The sequence below is a fragment of the Hemitrygon akajei genome, chromosome 24, assembly GCF_048418815.1.
Source record: "Hemitrygon akajei chromosome 24, sHemAka1.3, whole genome shotgun sequence".
NCBI lineage: Eukaryota > Metazoa > Chordata > Chondrichthyes > Myliobatiformes > Dasyatidae > Hemitrygon > Hemitrygon akajei.
In genome coordinates this window covers 63,036,910-63,063,279 of record NC_133147.1, presented here as the reverse complement: position 1 = coordinate 63,063,279, position 26,370 = coordinate 63,036,910, and the positions used below count along the sequence as shown (strand labels likewise).

At 50.5% G+C, this 26,370-nt stretch overlaps 1 protein-coding gene across 1 annotated transcript; it reads right to left on the bottom strand.

Annotated features, from left to right (window-relative positions):
- LOC140715775 (probable isocitrate dehydrogenase [NAD] subunit beta, mitochondrial) lies at positions 1–25,232 on the bottom strand. Its single transcript, XM_073028148.1, has 5 exons — positions 25,094–25,232; positions 21,840–21,887; positions 16,798–16,812; positions 15,196–15,293; positions 1–343 (listed from the first exon to the last, which is right to left on the bottom strand). The coding sequence occupies exons 1-5, from the start codon at positions 25,169–25,171 to the stop codon at positions 1–3; spliced, it is 582 nt and encodes a 193-aa protein (XP_072884249.1). The 5' UTR covers positions 25,172–25,232.
- Between the last annotated feature and the right edge of the window lie 1,138 nt (positions 25,233–26,370).

Below are 26,370 nucleotides of genomic sequence, written 5' to 3'. Positions count from 1 at the left end.
TTATGGACAGTGGGAGGTATGGCTTGGGAGGGGTCCCATTGGGAGTGTTTTCAGCGGGATGTACGGGAAGGGGTGGGTCCCATTGGGAATGTGGATGCTGAGAGTGAATGAGAAGGGGTGGATACCATTGGGGTTGCAGATGGAGGGATGTACAGGAAGGGGAGGGGTTCCACTGGACGTCCCTGACAAGTGCCACAGAGCTGCTGAACAGCCGCAGGTTCTCTCACCCTTCAGCGCCACGCGGTTCCTCCGGATTGCTATCAGCGCACCCTCGAGGCTGGCCCCACTGTCCGGCGAAGGACGGACATCCACCACCTCGAAATCAATCGGGACACAGGCACACCTGGGTCAGGGCAGCAGACAGTCAGAAGGTGGGAGCCTCCCAAGCCCGTTCTCCATATTCAGCTTGGCTCCACATTCCCTGTTACCTTCCTTCCTTTATGTATTCCGATGGACCAACCCAGCCACTGAGCCTCTCGGGGCAGAATCCCAGATTTGCCCTCCCCTCCACAGTAGCATTACATTTAGCGTGAAGCTATTACAGCTCAGAACGTTATAGAGTCCCAGTGTTCTTTGTAAGGGGCTCACACACATGGAATGTGTGTGTTCTCTACAAGTTCTCCAGCTTTTGCATGTAAGTGCGATCAAGTGCAAGAAAGCACAGCAGTGCCTCTTACTTCCTTGCATGACATCTCCAATTTAGACGAACTTCTATAATGGTGTAGTGGAGAGTACATCGACTGGCTGCATCACAACCTGGCATGCAAACTCCAATGCCCTTAAATGGAAATCCTACAAAAAGTAGTGGATACCACGCATTCCATCTTGATTAAAGCCCTCCACAGCATTTAGCACATCGACAGGAAATGCTGTCACAGGAAAGCAGCATCCATTATCTGGGACCCCCCCCCCTCCACCACCCAGGACAGGCTCTCTCCTCACTGCTGTAATCAGGAAGGAGGTACAGAAGCCTCAGGCCTCACATCACCAGGTTCAGGAACAGTTACTATTGTTACGCCTGTGCCCCAACTCTGAGGGGCCGAAGGGTACAAAGTAGCCCCCTCCTTTTTGAGAATCGCAAGATCGCTATTAATTCAGGTCAGGAGACCCAGGAAATGAGAGAGAGACGCAGAATCCACAAGGGGTTTGGAATGTCCTGGCCCCTCAGCGATACAAGCCACGGGAAATGGCCATTGTCTCTTGGAGACGGAATTGTGTATTGAGCGCTGTGCTATTCATCGACGCCCTCAAGGAATGAGCAACGTGGGCTGGTTGGGGGGATGGCATCCTCCCCAACCTGATTGACATCTGAGACCCCGTGAGTCAGGATAAAAGAGGGTCTGGGGGAACAACCCCTTCAGACGCACCAGGAGAAACGCTAGAAATCCGTGACAGCGTAATAGCGACAGCCGGTGGAAAGCCCACGTGCGTCCTTTTTCCATTTGCCTCGGAATTGGTGGGCCTCACCACGGAAGAATGGCTTTAGCTAAAAAGGAGAAACCAGCCCCAACGACATTTCGAAGGATCGACATCATAAAAAGGAAAACCGGGCAAGTTCTAAAAATCCGTCTCTCTCTCAACCAAAAGCTGCAGCCTGAATGAACTGAAGTGACTTTTATATTCCCATCAGACAATACATTATCCCCTAGACAACGATAGAGCTATTTCTTATTGATTATTATTATACCCGCGCTTTTAGATTTAGTATTGACGACGTATATTATCTGTATGTTTGCATTGATATTATTTTTGTGTATTTTTATCAATAAATACTGTTAAAATAGTACCATCAGACTTCAACGGACCTCTCTATCTTTGCTGGTAAGTGACCCAGTTACGGGGTACGTAACACTATCCCTCAACTATCGTGCATTCAACTTAACTTGCCCCATCATTGAAATGGACTCACTTTCAAGGACTCGTCACTAAATCTTCTCGGTATTTATTGTTTATTTCTTTATATTATTGTTTCTTCCTTTTGCATTTACGGATTGCTGTCTCCTGCACTCTGGCTGAACGCCCCAGTTGGGCAGCATCTTAATGATTGTTATAGTTACTATTCTATAGATTCACAAGGGAATGAATCTCAGGATTGTATATGGCCACATATACGTACTTTGAGAATAAAACTTACTTTAGTTTTGACTTTCCTCCCACATTCTAGGTTAATTGGTCATTGTAGATTGTCTCGTGTCTAGGTTAGGGTTAAATCGGAGTTAGCGGGTGTTGATGGCCGGAGCAGCTCGAAGGGCCAGGAGGGCCTACTCCGCACTGTATCTATAAATAAAGTAAACCCTTCTGACGACCAGGGGGCAAAGTCTCAGAACAAAGAGGTCACAGAAAGTAGGACAGTACTCAGCCTAGGAGCAGGTCCTTTGTCCCACAAGTCCCTCATCCAGAGGCGGCAATCTTTTGGAATGGTTTGGAATGTCTCAAAAAGGTGTCATTCATCACCCAGGTCACGCTTTGTTCTCATTGCTACCATCAGGAAGGCGGGTACAGAAGCCTGAAGGCACACACTCAAGAGATTCAGGTGAGATCTGCCGTCCAATTTCTGAACGGACGTAGAACCCATGAACACTAACACAAGGAAATCTGCAGATGCTGGAAATTCGAACAACACACACAAAATGCTGGTGGAACACAGCAGGCCAGGCAGCATCTGTAGGGAGAAGCACTGTCGACGTTTCAGGCCGAGACCCTTCGTCAGGACTAACGAAACGTCGACAGCGCTTCTCCCTATAGATGCTGCCTGGCCTGCTGTGTTCCACCAGCATTTTGTGTGTGTTGTTGTTACCGTTGACAGTGCTTCTCCCTATAGATGCTGCCTGGCCTGCTGTGTTCCACCAGCATTTTGTGTGTGTTGTTCCATGAACACTAACCTCACTACTTTTTTTATTTTTATATTACTGATTTAATTTAACTATTTGATATACTGTTATTAAAGTTTATATTATTATGTATTACATTGTACTTCTGTCACAAAGACAGCTTATTTCACATTTGCTGGTGATATTAAACCCGATTCTGATTCTAAGTGCCAAACACAGTGCTGAATCAAACTAAATCGCTTTTACCCGCACATGGCCCATATCCCTCCACATTCCTGTGTCCGTTTCAGAGCCTCTTAAACACCTCTACCTCGACCATATTGTGTGCTGTTCTGGTTGCCTCCTCCCCGGGGCTACTTGACGGGGATGTGGAGAGGGTAAGTGTGAGGCATTACATCTCAAATACGGGAACACACTGCATAGCATGACTGAGGGGCTCTGATGTAGAAAGGGAGCCTGGGAGTGGGAGAGCCCTGAATGTGGCCACACGATGGGTACCTGCCTTCGTCTGTCGGGGAGTGGAGTGCAAGAGACAGGAAGTCACGCTGCAGCTGTATAAAACTGGGCACCGTGGTAGCATAGTGGTTTGTGCGCCGTTATTACAGCCCGGGACATTAGGACGATCGGAGTTCAGTTCCGGCGCCGTTCTGTAATGTCTCTTTACAGAAGGGACATACAAGGACATACCGGGTGGGTTAACTGGTCAGTGTAAATTGCCTCGTGATTTAGGCTGGGGTTAATCGGTGTTGTGGGGCTGCTGGGGCAGCAGAGCTCGAAGGGATGGCAGGGCCTACTCCGTGCTAGATCGCTAAATAATTAAACTTTGGTCAGGTCACAATTGGAGCACTGTGTGAAGTTCTGGTTGCCCCATACAGGAAGTTGTGGAGGCTTTGGAGAGGGTGGGGAAGAAGTTCACCAGGATGCTGCCTGGATTAGAGGGCATGGTGTTGTTCCATAGAGATGTTTAAGGTTAAGGGACAGAGAATGGAGGGATATGGAAAATGAGTAGATGGAAGAGACTTTGTTTAAAGCCTCCTCCGCTCCAGGGAGAACAGACCAGCCTCTCTTTCTCTCCAAAACGCTCCATCCCAGGGAATCCACCCCCTTCCAGTGCATTCACCTCCTTCCTGTAGTGCGGTGATGGGAATGGTGCACAAGAGTGTTGGTTAGGGCACAGATTATGTGAAGTTCTATTACAGGAAGGATGTGAAGGCTCTGGAGAGGGTGCAAAAGAGGTTCACCTGGATTAGAGGGTGTGAACCATATGCAGAGGTTGAATAAACTTGGGTTCTTTTCTCTGGAGTGGTGGAAGCTGAGGAGAGACCTGGTAGAGGTTTACTGAATTGTGAGATGCATCGAAAGGACAGAATCTTTTTCCTGGGGTAGAAATGTTAAATACTAGAGGACATGCTTTAATACAGGAAGGGTTAAGATTAAAGGAGTTTTGCAAGGATGTAATGTTGAAGCCTTATAAGGCATTGATCAGACCACACTCAAGAGTATTATGAACAGTTTTGGGCCCCTTGTCAAAGAAAAGATATGCTGGCATTGGAGAGGGTCCATGAGAATGATCCCAGCAATGGAAGAGTTAACATATCAGGAGCATTTGATGGCTCTGGGCCTGTACTTGCTGGAGTTTTGAAAAATGAGTGGGAGATCTCATTGAAACCTATCGAATATTGAAAGGATCTATAAGGAGAAGCACTGTCGACATTTCGGGCCGAGACCCTTCGTCAGGACTAGTCCTTATAGATGTTGCCTGGCCTGCTGTGTTCCACCAGCATTTTGTGTGTGTTGTTTGAATTTCCAGCATCTGCAGATTTCTCGTGTTTGGATATTGAAAGGTCTAGATAGAGTGGATGTGAAGAAGATGTTTCCTGTAGTGGGTGAGTCTGGGACCAGAGGGCACAGACTCAGAATAGAAGGGTGTCCATTTCGAAGAGAGGTGAGGAAAACTTTCTTCAGCCAGAGCAGAGTGTGGTGAATCTGTGGAATTTATTGCCACAGATGGCTGTGCAGACCAAGCCACCGATATCAGTGCAGAATTGGCCCAGTTGGGTCTTAGGAGAGCTCTGCCATTTCATCATGGCTGATCCATTCCCCTCTCAGCCCCAGTCTCCTGCCTTCTTCCCATAACACCTCGTGGCCTAACAAATCAAGAATCTATCAACCTCTGCCTTAAATATACCCAATATAGCCTCCACAGCTGCCTGTGGCAATGAATTACACAGATTCACCACTCACTAGCTTAAGAAATTCCCCCTCACCTCCGTTCTAAATGGACACCCCTCTATTCTGGGTCTGTGCCCTTTAGTCCTAGACGCCCCCACCACAGGAAACATCCTCTCCACATTCAACATTAGATTGTATTCAATGAAATCCCCCCTCATTCTTCTGAGTATCAGCGGGTATAGGCCCAAAGCCAACAAACGCTCCTCATATGGTAACCCTTTAAGGCAGAGGAATGGGATTGAGAGGGTTAATAAATCAGCCATGATGGAATGGCAGAGCAGACTCTAATGGCCTAATTCCACTCCTCGGTCAGCAGGGTTTCCTTCGGGGAAAACCTGTTGGAATTGTTTGAGGAAATAACAAGCAGGATAGACAAAGAAGAATCGGAGGATGTTGTGTACGGGTTTTCAGAAGGTCTATGACAAGGTGCCTCACATGAGGCTGCTTAGCAAGATAAGAGCCCATGGAACTACAGGAAAGTTAGTAGTAAAAATGAACAGAGCAGTGGCTGACTGGCAAAGGGAGCCTTTTCTGATTGATTGCCGTTGATTGGTGATGTTCCTCAGAGGTCAGAATTGGGACCATTTCTTTTTATGTCAATATCAATGATTTGGACGAGGGAAATGATGGCAACATGGCCAAGTTTGCAGATGGTATGAAGATAGGTAGAGGCGGAGGAAGTGTTGAGGAAGCAGGGAGTTTGCAGAAGGACTTAGAGAGATTAGAATAGTGGTCGCCAACCCATCAATCGCGATCGGCTGGTCGATCTTTGAGACTTTCCCAGTAGATCCCGAAAAAAAGATGAAAAATAAATACACAAATACTGTTGAGAGCTTGTTTCCGGGTTGCGGGGTTTTAGTTCCGTTCTTTCTGCCCAGTGCGCATGCGTGTAGCTCCCCTGCCACACACCACACAGTGTAATTCAGTGGTCCCCAACCACCAGGCCGCGAGGAAAGGATATGAGTCAGCTGCACCTTTCCTCATTCCTTGTCAGCCCACTGTTGAACTTGAACCCACACGAGGTCATCGGCTGCCTAAACGCAGTGACACCCCTGTGCCAGTGTTCGCCTCGCGTGGCCAGAGAGAACCACCGACGCTACTGCCCTGGAGCGCGGCCGGCAGGAAGTGCTGATGCTACTGGCCCGGAGCGCTGACAGATGGGCACCGCCTCTGGACCTGTTTAGCACACCAAATGTTCGTGGAAAACCCAGTGCTAAAATATTCACAGACAGGCTCAGGGTTTCGTAAGTAGCAGAGCAGCTACCGCGCTGTGATCGACTGAAACAAAATTTTCTCGGCCAATAGATCCTACAAGGGGAGCGGGTGCGTGTCCTGTCGCACTCCTCGCTTGGTCGCTGTCTCTGGACTGCGACCGCTGTGGCCCCGGCACGGGGACCTCCGGCCCTGACCTTGTCCTCTCACCCCACCCACAACCAGCCGCACCTGGCCAAAGTGGCTGGTGGCAGGCAGGCGGGAAACTGGAGCTCGGGCCCGGAGGCTGTCTAATGAGGCAATGAAGCCCTCAAAACTGCTTCAGTACCCTGAGTCCAAGCATCCCGCACTGAGACACAAACCCGTTGAGTTTTTTCAGCGGAAAAAACGTGAGCAAGCGGAACAGAAGCTAAGTGCCGAGAGCCGCGAAAACTAAATTGCGTAATAGACTGGACATAAGGAACCTACTTCGAGTATCTCCGTATTCCCGTCGTGCTTAACACTGCTCCCCCACCCCGTCGGCCGATCCGCAAGAATATTGTCAATATTAAACTGGTCCGCGGTGCAAAGAAGGGTGGGAACCCCTGGTGTTCATACATTATTTCTACTTCCGGGTTGCGGGGTTTTACTTCCGGTCTTTTTCTGCCCCGGTGCGCATGCATGTAACTAATCGATCTGGGGTCGATCTTGCCTTTCACTAAGGCCGAGTTAGGGGATCTTGGGCTTAAAAAGGTTGGTGACCACTAGATTAGAAGAATGGGCAAAGAAGTGGCAAATGGAGTGCAGTGCTGGGAAGTGTATGGTCATGCACTCTGGTAGAAGGAATAAAAGCAGAGACTATTTTCTAAAAGGGGAGAAAATTTAAAAACCCTAGGTGCAAAGGGACGTCCTCTTGCAGGATTCCCTGAAGGTTGATTTGCAGATTGAGTCAGTGGGGAGGAAGGCATTCATTTCAAGAGAACTAGAATAAGATGTAATGCTGAGGCTTCACTTGGAGCATTGTGAGCAGTTTTGGGCCCCTTTTAGAGAGGGTTTAGAGGAGGCTCTGGGCCTGAGGGATCTCACTGAAACCTATGAGCCTACATAGAATGGATGTGGAGAAGATGTTTCCTATACTGGGGGAGTCGAGGACCAGAGGGTACGGCCTTAGAATAGAGGCATGTCCACTTAGAACAGAGTTGAGGAGGAATTTCTTTAGCCAAAGGTTGGTGAATCTGTGGAATTCGTTGCCACAGGCAGCTGTGGTAGCCAAGTCATTGGGTATATTTAAGGTGGAGCTTGGTGGGTTCTTGATTAGTCAGGGTGTGAAAGGCTAGGAAGAGAAGACAGGGGAATGGGGTTGAGAGGGAAATCAATTAGCCATGGTGAAATGATGAATGGCCTAATTCTGCTCTTACTGCTCATTTACTTCTCACTTTATCCCCACCTCCCCCCACACACCCACCTGGTCCCAACTCTCACCTGCCGGCTTGTACTCCTTCCCCTCCCCCCAGTCACTTCAGGCTTCTTCCCCCTCAATGTTTTCACAACAGATTTACCCCCCACCACCTACCATCAGATTTCTGGACCACGAACCCATCAGCACTCCCTCACTACCTGCTCTCTTTCTGCACTGCCTAGTTAAGTTGTTTATGTCTGGTAGATTCAGGTTGGTTGGACCATTGGTTAATTCAGCCAGCCGTTTATTTGGGACAACTCTTAAAGAACAATAACTAATCAAGAAAATAGCCAGGATTCCTTTCATTTATTTTGGACACTACGCTGCTCAATCGAGGCAGGAGACTGTTGCCAAACGGTTTCAAACTAGCGTCAGCCACAAGCATGTCGTGTGGCCCTTAGATGCTACACAGCACTTAGAGCGAACAGTTTTTAAATAGAGCCACTTGCATATCTGTAAAAACTGATAGTTGGCGAGAAATACCTGCACTTTATGCAGTCCTGGGTAGGTCTGTAATCTAGTGTAGTTTTTTTTTTCTCTCTGTGTTGTTTTCACATAGTTCAGTGTAGTTTTTGTACTGTTTCATGTAGCACCATGGTCCTGAAAAACGTTGTCTTGTTTTTACTGTGTACTGTACCAGCAGCTATGGTCGAAATGACAATAAAAGCGACTTGACTTGACTTGAAATAAGCAGTGAGACAATTCTGAACTGCCTTGCTCATTGCTGGTTCAAATGTTCAGGCTTGCAAATGTCGGAAAAGGCCGGGAGTGAAAATGAAACAATTTCACAACTTCAGCAAGATAGGAGCTACGAAGAGTTTGAAGGTATCAGCAATCATCTTGAATGTTAGAATAAAACTGAAGATTGAGAGGATGCAATCATTGAAAGCATTGTTTGAAACCAGTCCATTATGTGCACTAGATATCTGCTCTGAATACAGTCAATCGAAAGAACACATTAGCGTACACTGGGTGAACTCCTCTGTCGATAACTACTAAGAACTAACACACAGTTTAGTAGTACTGCAGTAGTATCGGCAGTGTTCCAATTTGTTCTGTATTTGATTTAAATACATTTTACTCAGTTAAACATAATTTGCCTTTTTAAAACTATTCCCATGAAATTTTGGTAAATTGGAGCAGCTGCTTAATTGGGCCAAAATGTACTGGTCCCGATGTGTCCCAGTTAACTGGAATCCACGGTATATATATTTCCTGCTGCAATTTATAGTATTTTCTATGTATTACACTGTAGTGCTGCAGCAAACCAACATTACCTATGTCAGTGAGTTTTAGTTAATTTATTTAGAGGTGCAAAAGGGAAGAGCCTCTTCTGGCACCACCCAGCCACCTACCTATTTAACCCTAGCCTAATCACAGGACAATTTACAATGACTAATTAATCTACCAACTGGCATGTTTTTGGACTGTGGGAGGAAACCGGAGCACCTGGAAGAAACCCATGTGGTCACGGGGAGAAAGTACAACCTCCTTACAGACAGCGCTGGGTACTGAACTCCGACGAGAGATTTCCAGCATCTGCAGAAGCTCCTATTGTTTTCTCTCAAGAGCACTGTGGTAATGTATTGTTCCAGTATGCAAGGATTTTTAGCTAATTAGAGCCAGATATTCTCGGACCTGCCTGCATTAAATGCCACAGAGCCACTTGCTTTCTAATCGCTCACATTATCAGCCTGTTAACTTCTAATCCTTTGTCGAGAAGCACACCCAGCTCCCTCAGAACACCAACTCCTAGTCACAGGCTCATACAGAATGGAAGCTAGCCCTTTGGCCCAACTGCTCCATGCTAGCCCCATCTGCCGAGTTCAAAGTAATTTTATTATCAAACCACGCCTATGTCATAGAAACACAGAAAACCACAGCACAACCTTTGGCCCACAAAGCTGTGACGAACATATCCCAACCTTAGAAATTACTAGGCTTACCTATAGCCCTCTATTTTTCTAAGCTCCATGTACCTATCCAAAAGTCTCTTAAAAGACCCTATCATATCCGCCTCCAACACCATTGCCGGCAGCCCATTCCACGCACTTACCACTCTCTGGGTAAAAAAACTTATCTCTGACATCTCCTCTGTACCTACTCCCCAGCACCTTAAACCTGTGCCCTCTTGTGGGATTTCAGCCCTGGGAAAAAGCCTCCGACTATCCACACGATCACTGCCTCTCATCATCTTATACACCTCTATCAGGTCACCTCTCATCCTCCGTCGCTCCAAGGAAAAAAGGCCGAGTTCATTCAACCTATTCTCGTAAGGCACGCTCCCCAATCCCGGCAACATCCTTGTAAATCTCCTCTGTATCCTTTCTATGGCTTCCACATCCTTCCTGTAGTGAGATGAGAACTGAGCACAGTACTCCAAGTGGGGTCTGACCAGGGTCCTATATAGCTGCAACATTACCTCATGGCTCCTACATTCAATTCCACGATTGATAAAGGCCAATACACCGTACGCCTTCTTAACCACAGAGTCAACCTGCCCAGCTGCTTTGAGCATCCTATGGACACGAACTCCAAGATCCCTCTGATCCTCCACACTGCCAAGAGTCTTACCATTAATATTATATTCTGCCATCATATTTGACCTACCAAAATGAACCACTTCACACTTATCCAGGTTGAACTCCATCTGCCACTTCCCAGCCCAGTTTTGCAACCTATCAATGTCCCGCTGTAACCTCTGACAGCCCTCCACACTATCCACAACACATCCAACCTTTGCAAACTTACTAACCCATCCCTCCACTTCCTTGTCCAGGTGATTTATAAAAATCACGAAGAATAAGGGTCCCAGAACAGATCCCTGAGACACTCCACTGGTCACCAACCTCCATGCAGAATATGACCCGTCGACAACCATTTCTGTGGACAAGCCAGCTCTGGATCCACAAAGCAATGTCCCCTTGGATCCCATACCTCCTTACTTTCTCAATAAGCCTTGCATGGGGTACCTTATCAAATGCCTTGCTGAAATCCATATACACTACATCTACTGCTCTTCCTTCATCAATTTTGAGTCACATCCTCAAAAAATTAATTCAGCCTCATAAGGCACAATCTGCCCTTGACAAAGCCATGCTGACTATTCCTAATCATATTATACCTCTCCAAATGTTCATAAATCCTGTCCCTCAGGATCTTCTCCATCAACTTACCAACCACTGAGGTAAGACTCACCGGTCTATAATTTCCTGGGCTTTCTCTACTCCCTTTCTTGAATAAAGGAACAACATCCGCAACCCTCCAATCCTCCGTAACCTCTCCCGTCCCCATTGATGATGCAGAGATCATGGCCAGAGGCTCAGCAATCTCCTCCCTCGCCCCCCACAGTAGCCTGGGGTACATCTCATCCGGTCCCGGCGACTTATCCAACTTAATGGTTTCCAAAAGCTCCAGCACATCCTCTTTCTTAATATCTACATGCTCAAGCTTTCAGTCTGCTGAAAGTCATCACTGCAATCACCAAGATCCTTTTCCATAGTGAATACTGAAGTAAAGTATTCATTAGTCCCTCTGCTATTTCCTCCGGTTCCATATACACTTTCCCACTGTCACACTTGATAGGTCCTATTCTTTCACATCTTTTCCTCTCGCTCCTCACAAACTTGTAGAATACCTTGGGGTTTTCTTAATCCTGCCCGCCAAAGCCTTCTCATGGCCCCTTCTGGCTCTCCTACTTTCCTTCTTAAGCTCCTTCCTGTTAGCCTTATAATCTTCTAGATCTCTAACATCATCTAGCTCCCTGAACCTTTTGTAAGCTTTTCTTTTCTTCTTGACTAGATTTATTACAGCCTTTGTACACTACAGTTCCTGTACCCTCATTGGAACGTACCTATGCAGAACTCCACACAAATATCCCCTGAACATTTGCCACATTTCTTCCGTACTTTTCCTGAGAACACCTGTTTCCAATTTAAGCTTCCAATTTCCTGCCTGATAGCTTCATAATTCCCCTTACTCCAATTAAGCACTTTTCTAACTTGTCTGTTCCTATCTCTCTCCAATGCTATTGTAAAGGAGATAGAATTATGATCACTATCTCCAAAATGCTCTCCCATTGAGAGATCTGTCACCTGGTCAGGTTCATTTCCCAGTAATAAATCAAGTACAGCCTCTCTTTTTGTAGGTTTATCTACTTATTGTGTCAAGAAACCTTCCTGAACACACCTAACAAACTCCACCCCAACTAAACCCCTTGCTCTAGGGAGATGGCAATCGCTATTTGGGAAATTAAAATCTCCCATCACAACAACTCTGTTATTATTACACCTTTCCAGGATCTGTTTCCCGATCTGCTCCTCGATATCTCTGTTACTATTGGGCAGCCTATAAAAAACACCCAGTAAAGTTATTGACCCCTTCCTGGTTCTAACCTCCACCCACAGAGACTCTGTAGACAATCCCTCCATGGCGTCCACTTTCTACAACCGTGACACTATCTCTGATCAACACTGCCACACCCCCACCTCTTTTGCTTCCCTCCCTGTCCTTTCTGAAACATCTAAATCCCGGCAATTGAAGTAACCATTCCTGTCCCTGAGCCATCCAAGTCTCTGTAATGGCCACCACATCATATCTCCAACCACTGATCCATGTTCTGAGCTCATCCGCTTTGTTAACAACTCTCGCGTTAAAATAGACGCATCTCAAACCTTTGGTCTGAGCACGTCCCTTCTCTACTACCTGCCTATTCTCCCTCTCGTACTGCTACAAGCTTTCTCTATTTGTGAGCTAACCTCCTCTTCCCCAGTCTCTTCAGTTCAGTTCCCACCCCCCAACAATTCTAGTTTAAACTCTCCCCAGTAGCCTTAGCAAACCTTCCCGCCAGGATATTGGTCCCCCTGGGATTCAAGTGCAACCGGTCCTTTTTGTACAGGTCACACCTGCCCCAAAAGAGGTCCCAATGATCCAGAAATCTGAAACCCTGCCCCCTGCTCCAATCCATCAGTCACGCATTTATCCTCCACCTCATTCTATTCCTATACTCACTGTCGCATGGCACAGGCAGTACAGGCAGTCCCTGGGTTACGTACAAGTTCCGTTCCTGAGTCCGTCGGATTTGTACGTAAGTCTGAACAAGTACATCCCATATTATTTAGCGTCAGTTAGTCAAACATTTGTTTTAGTATATAGTATATATTTTACTTTTCTATGCATATAAAACACTTAAGAAACGTATGTATTCCAATAATTAAACCACTGCGTTGCTTAGTAATAATCGTAGCTTTCATCGGGGCAGGGCCTTTCTCATGCTTCATTATTCTCACTTTATCCTTTAAAATTGTTCCGATTGTTGACCAACTGTAGCCTAATGCTTTTCCAATTACGTTTCACCTCTTTCCAAACGCTTTATTGTTTCCACTTTATCTTCAATCGCAATCACTTTGCATCAACGGAACAGAAACACTGTAGGCGGCGGGTCCCGACCTCCGCCAGCTCCTGAGGTCTGCTGGGTCCTAAGGACCACCGCACTGAATTCCCCGGGTCCGAAAGTTCACCGCATTGAGACAGGTTAAATGGGACAAGTGGGGGCTGTGCTGGGTTTGGGTATCTGATCCTTCACAATATTCCACATGGGAATTTAAACTGGAGGTGGCGGTGTTTTTTTTATGAGGTCGAGTTGCGAGCTCAACATCAACCCAGCACAGATGGTACGGGAGTCACTGGATCGACATCAACCCAGCACAGGAGCGATCTGTCACTGGATCGACATCAACCCAGCACAGGAGCGATCTGTCACTGGATCAACATCAACCCAGCACAGGAGCGATCTGTCACTGGATCGACATCAACCCGGCACGGGAGCGATCTGTCACTGGATTGACATCAACCCAGCACAGGAGCGATCTGTCACTGGATCAAACTCGAGAAACTCTGTTCTCCAGCCCAGCGCTGAGCGCACTGCGCCACCAGCCGACCGGGTCAGGGTGAATCTTGCTAAGAAAAATTTAAACCAAATGCAAAGTTACACACTCTACACAGTGTCAACGGCAACGACTTAAAATGGCGAACGGCGTTCTCCTTCCTCAGTTCATAAGTACGAGTTGTCTGTAAGTCGGACGTTCGTAACTCAGGGACTGCCTGTAATCCCGAAATTACTACCTTTACGGTCCTGCTTCTCAACTTCCTTCCTAACTCCCTGTACTCTTTTTTCAGGACCTCTTCCCTTTTCCTACCTATGCCATTGGTACCAATATGTACCACGACCTCTGGCTGTTCTCCCTCCCACTGCAGGGTATCTTGGACGCGATCCGAAACACCCCAGACCCTGGCACCTGGGAGGCAAACTACCATCCGAGTTTCTTTCCTGCGTCCACAGAATCGCCTGTCTGACCTCCTGACCATAGAGTCCCCTATCACTGCTGCCTTCCTCTTCCTTTCCCTACCCTTCTGAGACACAGGGCCGGACTCTGTGCCAGAGGCACGGCCACTGTCGCTTCCCCTAGGTAGGCTGTCCCCCCCAACAGTACTCAAATAGGAATACTTATGGACAAGGGGCACAGCCACAGGGGTACTCTCTAGTACCTGACTCTTCCCCTTCCCCCTCCTGACTGTGACCCACTTGTCTGTCTCCCAAGGCCCCGGTGTGACCACCTGCCTATAACTCCTCTCTACCACCTCCTCGCTCTCCTAGACCAGGCGAAGGTCATCGAGCTGTATCTCCAGTTCCCAAACTTGGTCCCTTAAGAGCTGCAGCTCGACACACCGGGTGCAGATATGGCCGTCCGGGAGGCTGGGAGACTCCAGGAATACCCCACATCTGACACCGAGCACAGAAAACTGGCCTCACACACATATTTCCTACCTCGCCTCATCCCGTTACCGTCTAAGCCCGTTGAGCCAAAGCCCTATCACTCTGCTGCCTTTCACTCCGCTGCCCGCTGGATACTTTTTAAACCTTTCACACTCTACTGGCTGACGTCACGTGCCTGTGCAGTCTTGCCTCTCTTTTAACCCCAGTGGCAAAAACTGCCTTGGCTCCGAAAATCAGCCGTTCACTCACAGCCTTCTTGCTCCAAATCAAAATGATACCCTGAGATTCATTTTCTCGTGGAAACTCAGGGTAGAACAAAGCAGTACAACAGACTATGAGAAAAAAAACACAAAAGACTAACAAACAACCAAAGTGCAAAAGAAGACAAACTGCAAATACAAAAAAAAAAGAAAATAAATAATGTTGAGAACAGGAGTTGTCGAGGCGAGTCCTTAGGCTGAGGAATCAATTCAATGCTGAGGTGAATTAAGTTATCTGTTCTGGTTCTGGAGCCCGATGGCTGGAGGGTAATAACTGTTCCTGAATCTGCTGGGTTTGGACCTAAGCTTTCTGTAACTCCCTCACAATGGCAGCGAGAAGAGAACATGACCTAGATGTGACCATTCAGCCCATCATGTCTGTATCCCACCTATATGTACGTGTGGAGCCCGAGCCCTCCCCATGGTTCCGGAGTCGCGAGTGCTCACCTGAACACATCCCTGACGTGTGCCATCAGCTCCGGGCCAATTCCATCCCCCGGGATCATCGCCACTGTGTGACGGCCTCCATACTTGGCCGGGGGCGGCTGTGGAGAGAAGGGAGAGTGTGGTCAGTGGGTGAAGGAACACCGGGAGGATGCCCTGGTGCAAGGAAACAAGCTGGAAAGAGACAATTTCAACTTCTGTCCCTCCTGCCTTCACGTTCCAAAACCTGAATGGGAGAGACAGTTCTCTCTTAGAGCCTCTCTCTTGATGGTTGTCTGTACACGGACCGGTGTCTCTCAGTCTCTCTCTCTCAAAGGGAGATCTGTACCCTGACTGGTGTCTCTCAGTCCCTCTCTCTCAGGGGGAGATCTGTACACTGACCGATGTCTTGCAGTCCCTCTCTCTCAGGGGACATCTGTACACTGACCGGTGTCTCTCAGTCCTTCTCTCTCAGGGGAGATCTGTACACTGACTGGTGTTTCTCAGTCCCTCTCTCTCAGGGGAGATCTGTACACTGACCGGTGTCTCGCAGTCCCTCTCTCTCTGGGGGAGATCTGTACACTGACCGGTGTCTCTCAGTCCCTCTCTCTCAGGGGACATCTGTACACTGACCGGTGTCTCTCAGTCCTTCTCTCTCAGGGGAGATCTGTACACTGACTGGTGTTTCTCAGTCCCTCTCTCTCAGGGGAGATCTGTACACTGACCGGTGTCTCTCAGACCCTCTCTCTCAGGGGAGAACTGTACACTGACTGGTGTTTCTCAGTCCCTCTCTCTCAGGGGAGATCTGTACACTGACCGGTGTCTCTCAGTCCCTCTCTCTGGGGGAGATCTGTACACTGACCGGTGTCTCTCAGTCCCTCTCTCTTAGGGGAGATCTGTACACTGACTGGTGTCTCTCAGTCCCTCTCTCTCAGTGGAGATTTGTACACTGACCGATGTCTCTCAGTCCCTCTCTCTCTGGGGGAGATCTGTACACTGACCGGTGTCTCTCAGTCCCTCTCTCTCAGGGGGAGATCTATACACTGACCGGTGTCTCTCAGTCCCTCTCTTTCCCACGGGAAGATCTGTACACTGACCGGTGTCTCTCAGTCCCTCTCTCTCAGGGGAGATCTGTACACTGACCGGTGTCTCTCAGTCCCTCTCTCTCAGGGGGGAGATCTGTACACTGACCGGTGTCTCTCAGTCTCTCTCTCTCTCTGGGGGAGATCTGTACACTGACCGGTGTCTCTCAGTCCCTCTCTCTCAGGGGGAGATCTGTACACTGACCGGTGTCTCTCAGTCCCTCTCTCTCAGGGGGAGATCTGTACACTGACCGGTGTCTCTCAGTCCCTCTCTCTCTGGGGGAGATCTGTACACTGACCGGTGTCTCTCAGTCCCTCTCTCTGGGGGAGATCTGTACACTGACCGGTGTCTCTCAGTCCCTCTCTCTGGGGGAGATCTGTACACTGACCGGTGTCTCTCATTCCCTCTCTCTTAGGGAGATAGCACATATACATTGTCACCTATTGGAGTCTCTCACATGCTCACCACCAGCAGCAGCAAGGGTACAAGCCAGAGCAAGGTCACCATGGCCATGTTGCAGGTGTGTTTAAAAGATATACTTACTATTGAGTGATCAGTCTGGGCGAGTGGGTGGAAAGAAAAGGAAAAGAAAGTTAATCAAATGCACAAGCTGTCGGCAAAATTCCAATCCCAGGATACAGCAGCTCCATCAGCCAGGGATGAACAGTGTCTAGTGGTCTGAGGGTTAGCTGTGGTCTGTGTGGATGGATGTTCGGGGTCGTGAAGAGCAGATGGCCTGTATCAGCACATTCACTGGTGAGCATTCAGGCTGAAGACGGTGGAGTGGATGGGAAAGGCAGGTGTCCTGTTTTGAGTGTGAATGGGGTCCCATTGGAAGTGAGTGGGAAGGGGTGGGTCCCTTTGGGAGTGTGAATAGTGGTATGATTGGGAAGGGGTGGGTCCCATTGGGGTTGTGGACAGTGGGAGTGAGTGGGAAGGGGTTGGTCCCATTGGGGTTGTGGACAGTGGGAGTGATTGGGAAGGGGTTGGTCCCATTGGGGTTGTGGACAGTGGGAGTGATTGGGAAGGGGTGGGTTCCATTGGGGTTGTGGACAGTGGGAGTGAGTGGGAAGGGGTGGGATCCCTTTGGGAGTACGGACAGTGGGAGTGAGTGGGAAGGGGTGGGTTCCATTGGGGCTGTGGACAGTGGGAGTGAGTGGGAAGGGGTGGGTCCCATTGGGGTTGTGGACAGTGGGAGTGAGTGGGAAGGGGTGGGTCCCATTGGGGTTGTGGACAGTGGGAGTGAGTGGGAAGGGGTGGGTTCCATTGGGGTAGTGGACAGTGGGAGTGAGTGGGAAGGGGTGGGTCCCATTGGGGTTGTGGACAGTGGGAGTGAGTGGGAAGGGGTGGGTCCCATTGGGGTTATGGACAGTGGGAGTGATTGGGAAGGGGTGGGTCCCATTGGGGTTGTGGATGGTGGGAGTGAATGGGAAGGGGTGGGTCCCATTGGGGTTATGGACAGTGGGAGTGATTGGGAAGGGGTGGGTCCCATTGGGGTTGTGGACAGTGGGAGTGATTGGGAAGGGGTGGGTCCCATTGGGGTTGTGGACAGTGGGAGTGATTGGGAAGGGGTGGGTCCCATTGGGGTTGTGGACAGTGGGAGTGATTGGGAAGGGGTGGGTCCCATTGGGGTTATGGACAGTGGGAGTGATTGGGAAGGGGTGGGTCCCATTGGGGTTGTGGATGGTGGGAGTGAATGGGAAGGGGTGGGTCCCATTGGGGTTATGGACAGTGGGAGTGATTGGGAAGGGGTGGGTCCCATTGGGGTTGTGGACAGTGGGAGTGATTGGGAAGGGGTGGGTCCCATTGGGGTTATGGACAGTGGGAGTGATTGGGAAGGGGTGGGTCCCATTGGGGTTGTGGATGGTGGGAGTGAATGGGAAGGGGTGGGTCCCATTGGGGTTATGGACAGTGGGAGTGATTGGGAAGGGGTGGGTCCCATTGGGGTTGTGGACAGTGGGAGTGATTGGGAAGGGGTGGGTCCCATTGGGGTTGTGGACAGTGGGAGTGATTGGGAAGGGGTGGGCCCCATTGGGGCTGTGGACAGTGGGAGTGATTGGGAAGGGGTGGGTCCCATTGGGGTTGTGGACAGTGGGAGTGAGTGGGAAGGGGTGGGTCCCATTGGGGTTGTGGACAGTGGGAGTGAGTGGGAAGGGGTGGGTTCCATTGGGGTTGTGGACAGTGGGAGTGAGTGGGAAGGGGTGGGTCCCATTGGGGTTGTGGACAGTGGGAGTGATTGGGAAGAGGTGGGTCCCATTGGGGTTGTGGGCAGTGGGAGTGATTGGGAAGGGGTTGGTCCCATTGGGGTTGTGGACAGTGGGAGTGAGTGGGAAGGGGTGGGTCCCATTGGGGTTGTGGACAGTGGGAGTGTGGGAAGGGGTGGGTTCCATTGGGGCTGTGGACAGTGGGAGTGAGTGGGAAGGGGTGGGTCCCATTGGGGTTGTGGACAGTGGGAGTGATTGGGAAGGGGTGGGTCCGAGTGGGAGTGTGAATAGTGGGAGTGAGTGGGAAGAGGTGGGTCCCATTGGGGTTGTGGACAGTGGGAGTGATTGGGAAGGGGTGGGTCCCATTGGGGTTGTGGACAGTGGGAGTGATTGGGAAGGAGTGGGTCCCATTGGGGTTGTGGATAGTGGAAGTGAGTGTGAAGAGGTGGGTCCCATTGGGGTTGTGGATAGTGGGAGTGATTGGGAAGGGGTGGGTCCCATTGGGGTTGTGGACAGTGGGAGTGATTGGGAAGGGGTGGGTCCCATTGGGGTTGTGGACAGTGGGAGTGATTGGGAAGGGGTGGGTCCCATTGGGGTTGTGGACAGTGGGAGTGTGGGAAGGGGTGGGTCCCATTGGGGTTGTGGACAGTGGGAAGAGGTGGGTCCCATTGGGGTTGTGGACAGTGGGAGTGATCGGGAAGGAGTGGGTCCCATTGGGGTTGCGGGCAATGGGAGTGATTGGGAAGGGGTGTGTCCCATTGGGGTTGTGGACAGTGGGAGTGATTGGGAAGGGGTGGGTCCCATTGGGAGTACAGACAGTGGGAGTGATTGGGAAGGGGTGGGTCCCATTGGGGTTGTGGACAGTGGGAGTGAGTGTGAAGGGGTGGGTCCCATTGGGGTTGTGGACAGTGGGAGTGATTGGGAAGGGGTGGGTCCCATTGGGGTTGTAGACAGTGGGAGTGATTGGGAAGGGGTGGGTCCCATTGGGGTTGTGGACAGTGGGAGTGAGTGGGAAGGGGTGGGTCCCATTGGGGTTGTGGACGGTGAGAGTGATTGGGAAGGGGTGGGTCCCATTGGGGTTGTGGACAGTGGGAGTGAGTGGGAAGGGGTGGGTCCCATTGGGAGTACAGACAGTGGGAGTGATTGGGAAGGGGTGGGTCCCATTGGGGTTGTGGACGGTGGGAGTGAGTGGGAAGGGGTGGGTCCCATTGGGAGTACAGACAGTGGGAGTGATTGGGAAGGGGTGGGTCCCATTGGGGTTGTGGACGGTGGGAGTGAGTGGGAAGGGGTGGGTCCCATTGGGGTTGTGGACGGTGGGAGTGATTGGGAAGGGGTGGGTCCCATTGGGGTTGTGGACGGTGGGAGTGATTGGGAAGGGGTGGGTCCCATTGGGGTTGTGGACGGTGGGAGTGAGTGGGAAGGGGTGGGTCCCATTGGGAGTACAGACAGTGGGAGTGATTGGGAAGGGGTGGGTCCCATTGGGGTTGTGGACGGTGGGAGTGAGTGGGAAGGGGTGGGTCCCATTGGGGTTGTGGACGGTGGGAGTGATTGGGAAGGGGTGGGTCCCATTGGGGTTGTGGACGGTGGGAGTGATTGGGAAGGGGTGGGTCCCATTGGGGTTGTGGACGGTGGGAGTGATTGGGAAGGGGTGGGTCCCATTGGGGTTGTGGACAGTGGGAGTGAGTGGGAAGGGGTGGGTCCCATTGGGGTTGTGGACAATGGGAGTGATTGGGAAGGGGTGGGGTCCCATTGGGGTTGTGGACGGTGGGAGTGATTGGGAAGGGTTGGGTCCCATTGGGGTTGTGGACAGTGGGAGTGAGTGGGAAGGGGTGGGTCCCATTGGGGTTGTGGACAGTGGGAGTGAGTGGGAAGGTGTGGGTCCCATTGGGGTTGTGAACAGTGGGAGTGATTGGGAAGGGGTGGAGGCCCATTGGGGTTGTGGACAGTGGGAGTGATTGGGAAGGGGTGGGTCCCATTGGGGTTGTGGACAGTGGGAGTGATTGGGAAGGGGTGGGTCCCATTGGGGTTGTGGACAGTGGGAGTGTGGGAAGGGGTGGGTCCCATTGGGGTTGTGGACAGTGGGAGTGAGTGGGAAGGGGTGGGTCCCATTGGGGTTGTGGACAGTGGGAGTGTGGGAAGGGGTGGGTCCCATTGGGGCTGTGGACAGTGGGAGTGAGTGGGAAGGGGTGGGTCCCATTGGGGTTGTGGACAGTGGGAGTGTGGGAAGGGGTGGGTTCCATTGGGGCTGTGGACAGTGGGAGTGAGTGGGAAGGGGTGGGTTCCATTGGGGCTGTGGACAGTGGGAGTGATTGGGAAGGGGTGGGTCCCATTGGGGTTGTGGACAGTGGGAGTGATTGGGAAGGGGTGGGTTCCATTGGGGTTGTGGACAGTGGGAGTGTGGGAAGGGGTGGGTCCCATTGGGGCTGTGGACAGTGGGAGTGAGTGGGAAGGGGTGGGTCCCATTGGGGTTGTGGACAGTGGGAGTGTGGGAAGGGGTGGGTTCCATTGGGGCTGTGGACAGTGGGAGTGAGTGGGAAGGGGTGGGTTCCATTGGGGCTGTGGACAGTGGGAGTGATTGGGAAGGGGTGGGTCCCATTGGGGTTGTGGACAGTGGGAGTGATTGGGAAGGGGTGGGTTCCATTGGGGCTGTGGACAGTGGGAGTGAGTGGGAAGGGGTGGGTCCCATTGGGTTATGGACAGTGGGAGTGATTGGGAAGGGGTGGGTCCCATTGGGGTTGTGGACAGTGGGAGTGATTGGGAAGGGGTGGGTCCCATTGGGGTTGTGGACAGTGGGAGTGAGTGGGAAGGGGTGGGTCCCATTGGGGTTGTGGACAGTGGGAGTGATTGGGAAGGGGTGGGTCCCATTGGGGTTGTGGACAGTGGGAGTGATTGGGAAGGGGTGGGTCCCATTGGGGTTGTGGACAGTGGGAGTGATTGGGAAGGGGTGGGTCCCATTGGGGTTGTGGACAGTGGGAGTGAATGGGAAGGGGTGGGTCCCATTGGGGTTGTGGACAGTGGGAGTGATTGGGAAGGGGTGGGTCCCACTGGGGTTGTGGACAGTGGGAGTGAGTGGGAAGGGGTGGGTCCCATTGGGGTTGTGGGGGGTATATGACGTTTCGGGACGTGGGGGAGAGTAGGCTGTGACGAGAGCAGGCAGGCGCAATCTGCAGCAGCGAATCTTGTGGGATCTTCTCTCCCAACCCCACCACCAAGCCCCACCCATAGCAAGAGTCCACACACCGGCTGCCAGCAGGTTTAGCGGTGAACGTGCCAGGAGCTGAATCACTGCGGAGATTTTGCTTCCGTCGCTGGACAGCGATGTGTAAAGTGGCTTGTGTGTGGGGAGGGGGCAGGGCCTGTGGCAGGGGCAAGCAAACTTACAACGAAAGCCGAGAGCCTTCGGTGACCGCAGGCAGTCGCACCAAGAACCTGGGGCAGAAAACGAGGAACAATTAGCAGCAGGTAACCCACGCCCCATTTTTGCTTTACACCCTTCAGAGGTGTTGAGAGCTTCCCGTCACAATTCACTCACTGCGGAAACTTAACCCGATGTTGCAGCTCTGTAAAACCCTGGTTAGACCACACTTGGGAGTACAGTGTTCAGTTCTGGCCACCTCATTACAGGAGGGACGTGAATGCTTCAGAGGGGGTGCAGAGGAGATTTACCAGGTTGCTGCCTGGATTAGACAGCAAGTCTTATGAGGAAAGGTTGAGCGAGACGGGGCTTTTCTCGTTGCAGCGGAGGATGAGAGATGAATAAATTGATAACAGGCATAGTTAGAGTGGACAGCTTGAGATTTTTTCCCAGAGCGACAATGGTCAAGATAAGAAGACATACTTTTAAGGTGAGTGGAGGGGAGTACAGTGGAGGGGGGGGATGTTCTAGGTAGGACTTTTATGCAGAGAGTGGCGGGTGCCTGAGCTAATGGTGGAGGCAGATACATCAGGGACATTTAAGAAACTCTTAGATGGGAACATGGATGAAAGGAAAAAAGGAGGGTACAGATTCAGATGTATGTACCACATCGAAACATTGGGGTGGCGGGCTGGAGATACGTCTCTACCAAAGGAGATGTGAGGCGCTCCTTCCCTCCGCTAGCCTGCAGGTCACCCTTGGGCAAGGTGTAGCACCTGCTTAGCCCCTCGATCAGGGTCACGTGAAGTCACGGGAGCAGGTGGTGGGTGGTCGCACGAGCAACTGGCACATATCACAAGCCTTGGTTATGTGACCACTGACGCCAGGCAGACAATCTCTGAAGAGTATTCAAAGTGGCTGGGCGGGGGCGGTGGTCATCCATCCTGTAAAGATGCTGCTCAGAAGGCAGCAATGGCCTTCTGTAGAAAAATTTGCCAAGAACAATCATGATCATGGTCTTTCCATGACCATCCACGTCACATAACGATGACAGCAAAACATACAGCGCGCATACTTCTTACTGTAATTTACAATCTATATTGGGGCAGCGCAGTAGCTCAGCGGTCAGCACAATGCTTTACAGTACAGGTAACACGGGTTCAATCCCCGCCTGCTGCCTGTGAGGAGTCTGTATGTTCTCCCACAGTCCAAAGGTTAATTGTAAATTGTCCCGTGATTACACTCGGGTTCAATCACGAGACCGCTGCGCGGGGCGGCTCGAAGGGCCGTAAGGGACTGTTCCACACTGAATAAACAGACACTCAAGACTTCCAACCTTGTACACGTCATGCTGCAGTCGCCACCTCCTGCCACAGGGTGGAGCTACCTCCCCAACAGCTCCCAGATCTGGAACTGCAAGAAAGAGGCCACTCAGCCCATTGGACTGGTGCTCATCATTTGAACGAGTTCACTGGTTCCCCAGTCAGTTCCTGCCTGACACCCTGCAGACTTTACAAGCATTGAGTCTGCTTTTCCCTGTTGCCGCCTGCATTGGAATTGGTTTATTACTGTCACAGGAACCGAGATACAGTGAAAATCTTGTCTTGCCCACTGTTCATGCAGATCAGATGATTACACAGCGCATTGAGGTAGAACAAGGTAAAACAATAACGGAACGCAGAATAGAGTGTCGCAGTTACAGACAGAATGCAGTGCAGGTAGACGGTAAGGTGCAAGGTCATAAGAGAGAATCCATCTCTGCTTTAAATATGCCCAATGACTTTGGTCAGCCACTCCACAGTTTTGTTATCCTTTGGCTGAAGAAATTTCTCCTTGTCTCAATTCTGAAGGATCATCCCTTTAACCGAGGCTGTGTCCTTGTACTTATACCTTGAGTATACATATGTCCCCAACAATACACTTAAACTTCAATGGTGTGGTTGGGGGGTAAGAAATCAACAGTTGACGCAAGCTCTCGACTACCCTCAGCCTCTAAAGGATGCACTACAGAAAGCCGACAGTCCAGACTCGTCAAGGCAACCGCTCCGCCCGTGACTGCAAGAAACCGCAGAGAGTTTTGGCCACAGCTCGGCACATCACGGAAACCAGTCTCTCCCCTCCGTGGACTCTGTCCACAGTTCCTACCGCCTCAGTAAAGCAGCCGGCACAATCAAAGACTCCAGCCACCCTGTATCTCTGCACATGTGACAATAATAAACCAATTCTAATTCCATTTTTCTCTTCTCCCACCGGGCAGTAGACAGAAAAGCCTGAAAAACACACCACCAGGCTCAGGGACAGTTTCTACCCCACTGTTATCAGACTCCTGAACAGGTATTTTGTATGATAAGATGGACTCTTGACCTCACAGTCTCCCGATATGACTCTGCACCTTATAGTCTACCTGCACTGCACTTTCTCTGTAACTGTTACACTTCCTTCTGCACGCTGTTATTGTTTTACCTCAATGCACTGTGTAATGATCAGAATCAGATTTACCATCCTTTGCACCAGCACTACAATGCAATACATAATAAAGAAAAACAACATAATTACAGTTAACACGAGGAAATCTGCAGATGCTGGAAATTCAAGCAACACATACAAAATGCTGCTTTCCACCAGCATTTTGTGTGTGTTGCTACAGTTAAATTAATTAAGCATGCAAAATAGAGAAAAAGTAGTGAGGTAGTGTTCATGGGTTCATTATCCATTCAGAAATCGGATGGCAGAGGGGAAGAAGCTATTAATGAATTGTTGAGTGTGTGCCTTCAGGCTTCTGTACCTCCTTCCTGATGCTAGCAATGAGAACAGGGCATGACCTGGGTGATGGGGGTCCTTAATGATGGATACTGCCTTTTTGAGGCATCGCTCCTTGATGGACCTGACTAACTTTACAAGTTTTAGAACTCTCTGCAGCTTATTTTGATCCTGTGCAGTAGCCTACCCTTCCCCCCATACCAGACGGCGATATACCCGGTTGCAATGCTCTGCTCAGTACATCTGTAGAAGGTTGCGACATAAAAAATCCCTCCAAGCTCCTAATGAAATATCAGCGCCGTATGAAGAGTTTGCAAGACAAGGATTTTCACTGCAGCTCATGTGAGAAAGGGAAGCCCCAGCCTCTTTAAGAGTGTACAGCGCTCAGAGCATGCGCAGTACGGCTCAGCGGGAGGGACCGCGACCGTCTCCCCATCCTCCTCACGCACAATGTCCACTTTCCCCTCATTCCCCTACCCCACCCGACCCCCTCTGCCCGTGTATTCTCCTCTCCTTTCACCTGGGCCGGCTTCCCGAAGGGGCTGCGAGCAACTGCGCCCAACCAACGCCGCAGGACAGGAGCCACCGCCGTTGCCATCCCCGCCGTCCGGTCTGGGCCTGATCACGTGCGCCACCAGGCAGGCGACACGCATGCGCCGCTGTGCGGCACTCTGGGAGATGTAGTTTCCACTATGACCCGCACTTCTTTCCCCCATAATCCCCTGCTCCGCCCGCTATCCTCTGGGAGATGTGATTCACGGCCTCTCGGCCCATCGCCGCTTTCCTAACCCTTGGCCAAGCGTCTTCCTGCGGGGATGGGCTTACGGGGTGTAATCTCGATATTGTTCTGGCGTGGGAAAGGAGGCCATTCGACACGTTCAGCCCATGCTGGCTCTTTTCAATCCCAACATTCAATATCTCCTCCATGTGCCACAGGCACCATTCAGCCCATTAAATTCACCTAGCCCACAAGAGGGAGCGGGAGAGATCCGAAAGCACTGTCCATCATTACCCACAACATGCCCTCTGCTCATTGCTACCATCAAGGAGGAGGTACAGAAGTCTGAAGGCACACACTCAATGGAAGAAGAGCTTCTTCCTTCTGCCATTAGATTTCTGAATGGACATTGAACCCATGAACACAACCTCACTACCTTTTCCCTCCCTTTCTGCGCTACTTATTTAATTTTACCGTTTACATAAACTCAGGGCGACACGGTTAGCACAATGCCCTTACAGTACCAGCGACCCAGGTTCAATTCCCACCACTACCCGTAAGGAGTTTGCACATTCTCCCCGTGGACCGTGTGGGTTTCCTCCCACAGTCCATAGACGTTGGTAGGTTAATTGATCATTGCGATTAGGCTGGGGTTAATCGGGGACTGTGGGCGGCAGGGCCTCAAAGGGCTGGAAGGGCCTATTTGGTGCCTGTATCTCAACAATATAAAATAATGTATAAGTGTTTGCACATTTCTTATTGTAATTTACAGTGTTTTCTATTATATATTCCATTGTATGGTATGGTACAAAGTGAATTGAGTACAAGAGCAAGGAAATCCTTTTGCATTTGTACAGAGCCCTGGTGAGACCACACCTGGAGTATTGTGTACAGTTTTGGTCTCCAGGGTTAAGGAAGGACATCCTGGCTGTAGAGGAAGTGCAGCGTAGATTCACGAGGTTAATTCTTGGGATGTCCGGACTGTCTTACGCAGAGAGGTTAGACAGACTGGACGTACACGCTGGAATTAAGGAGATTGAGAGGGGATCTGATTGCAACATATAAGATTATTAAGGGAG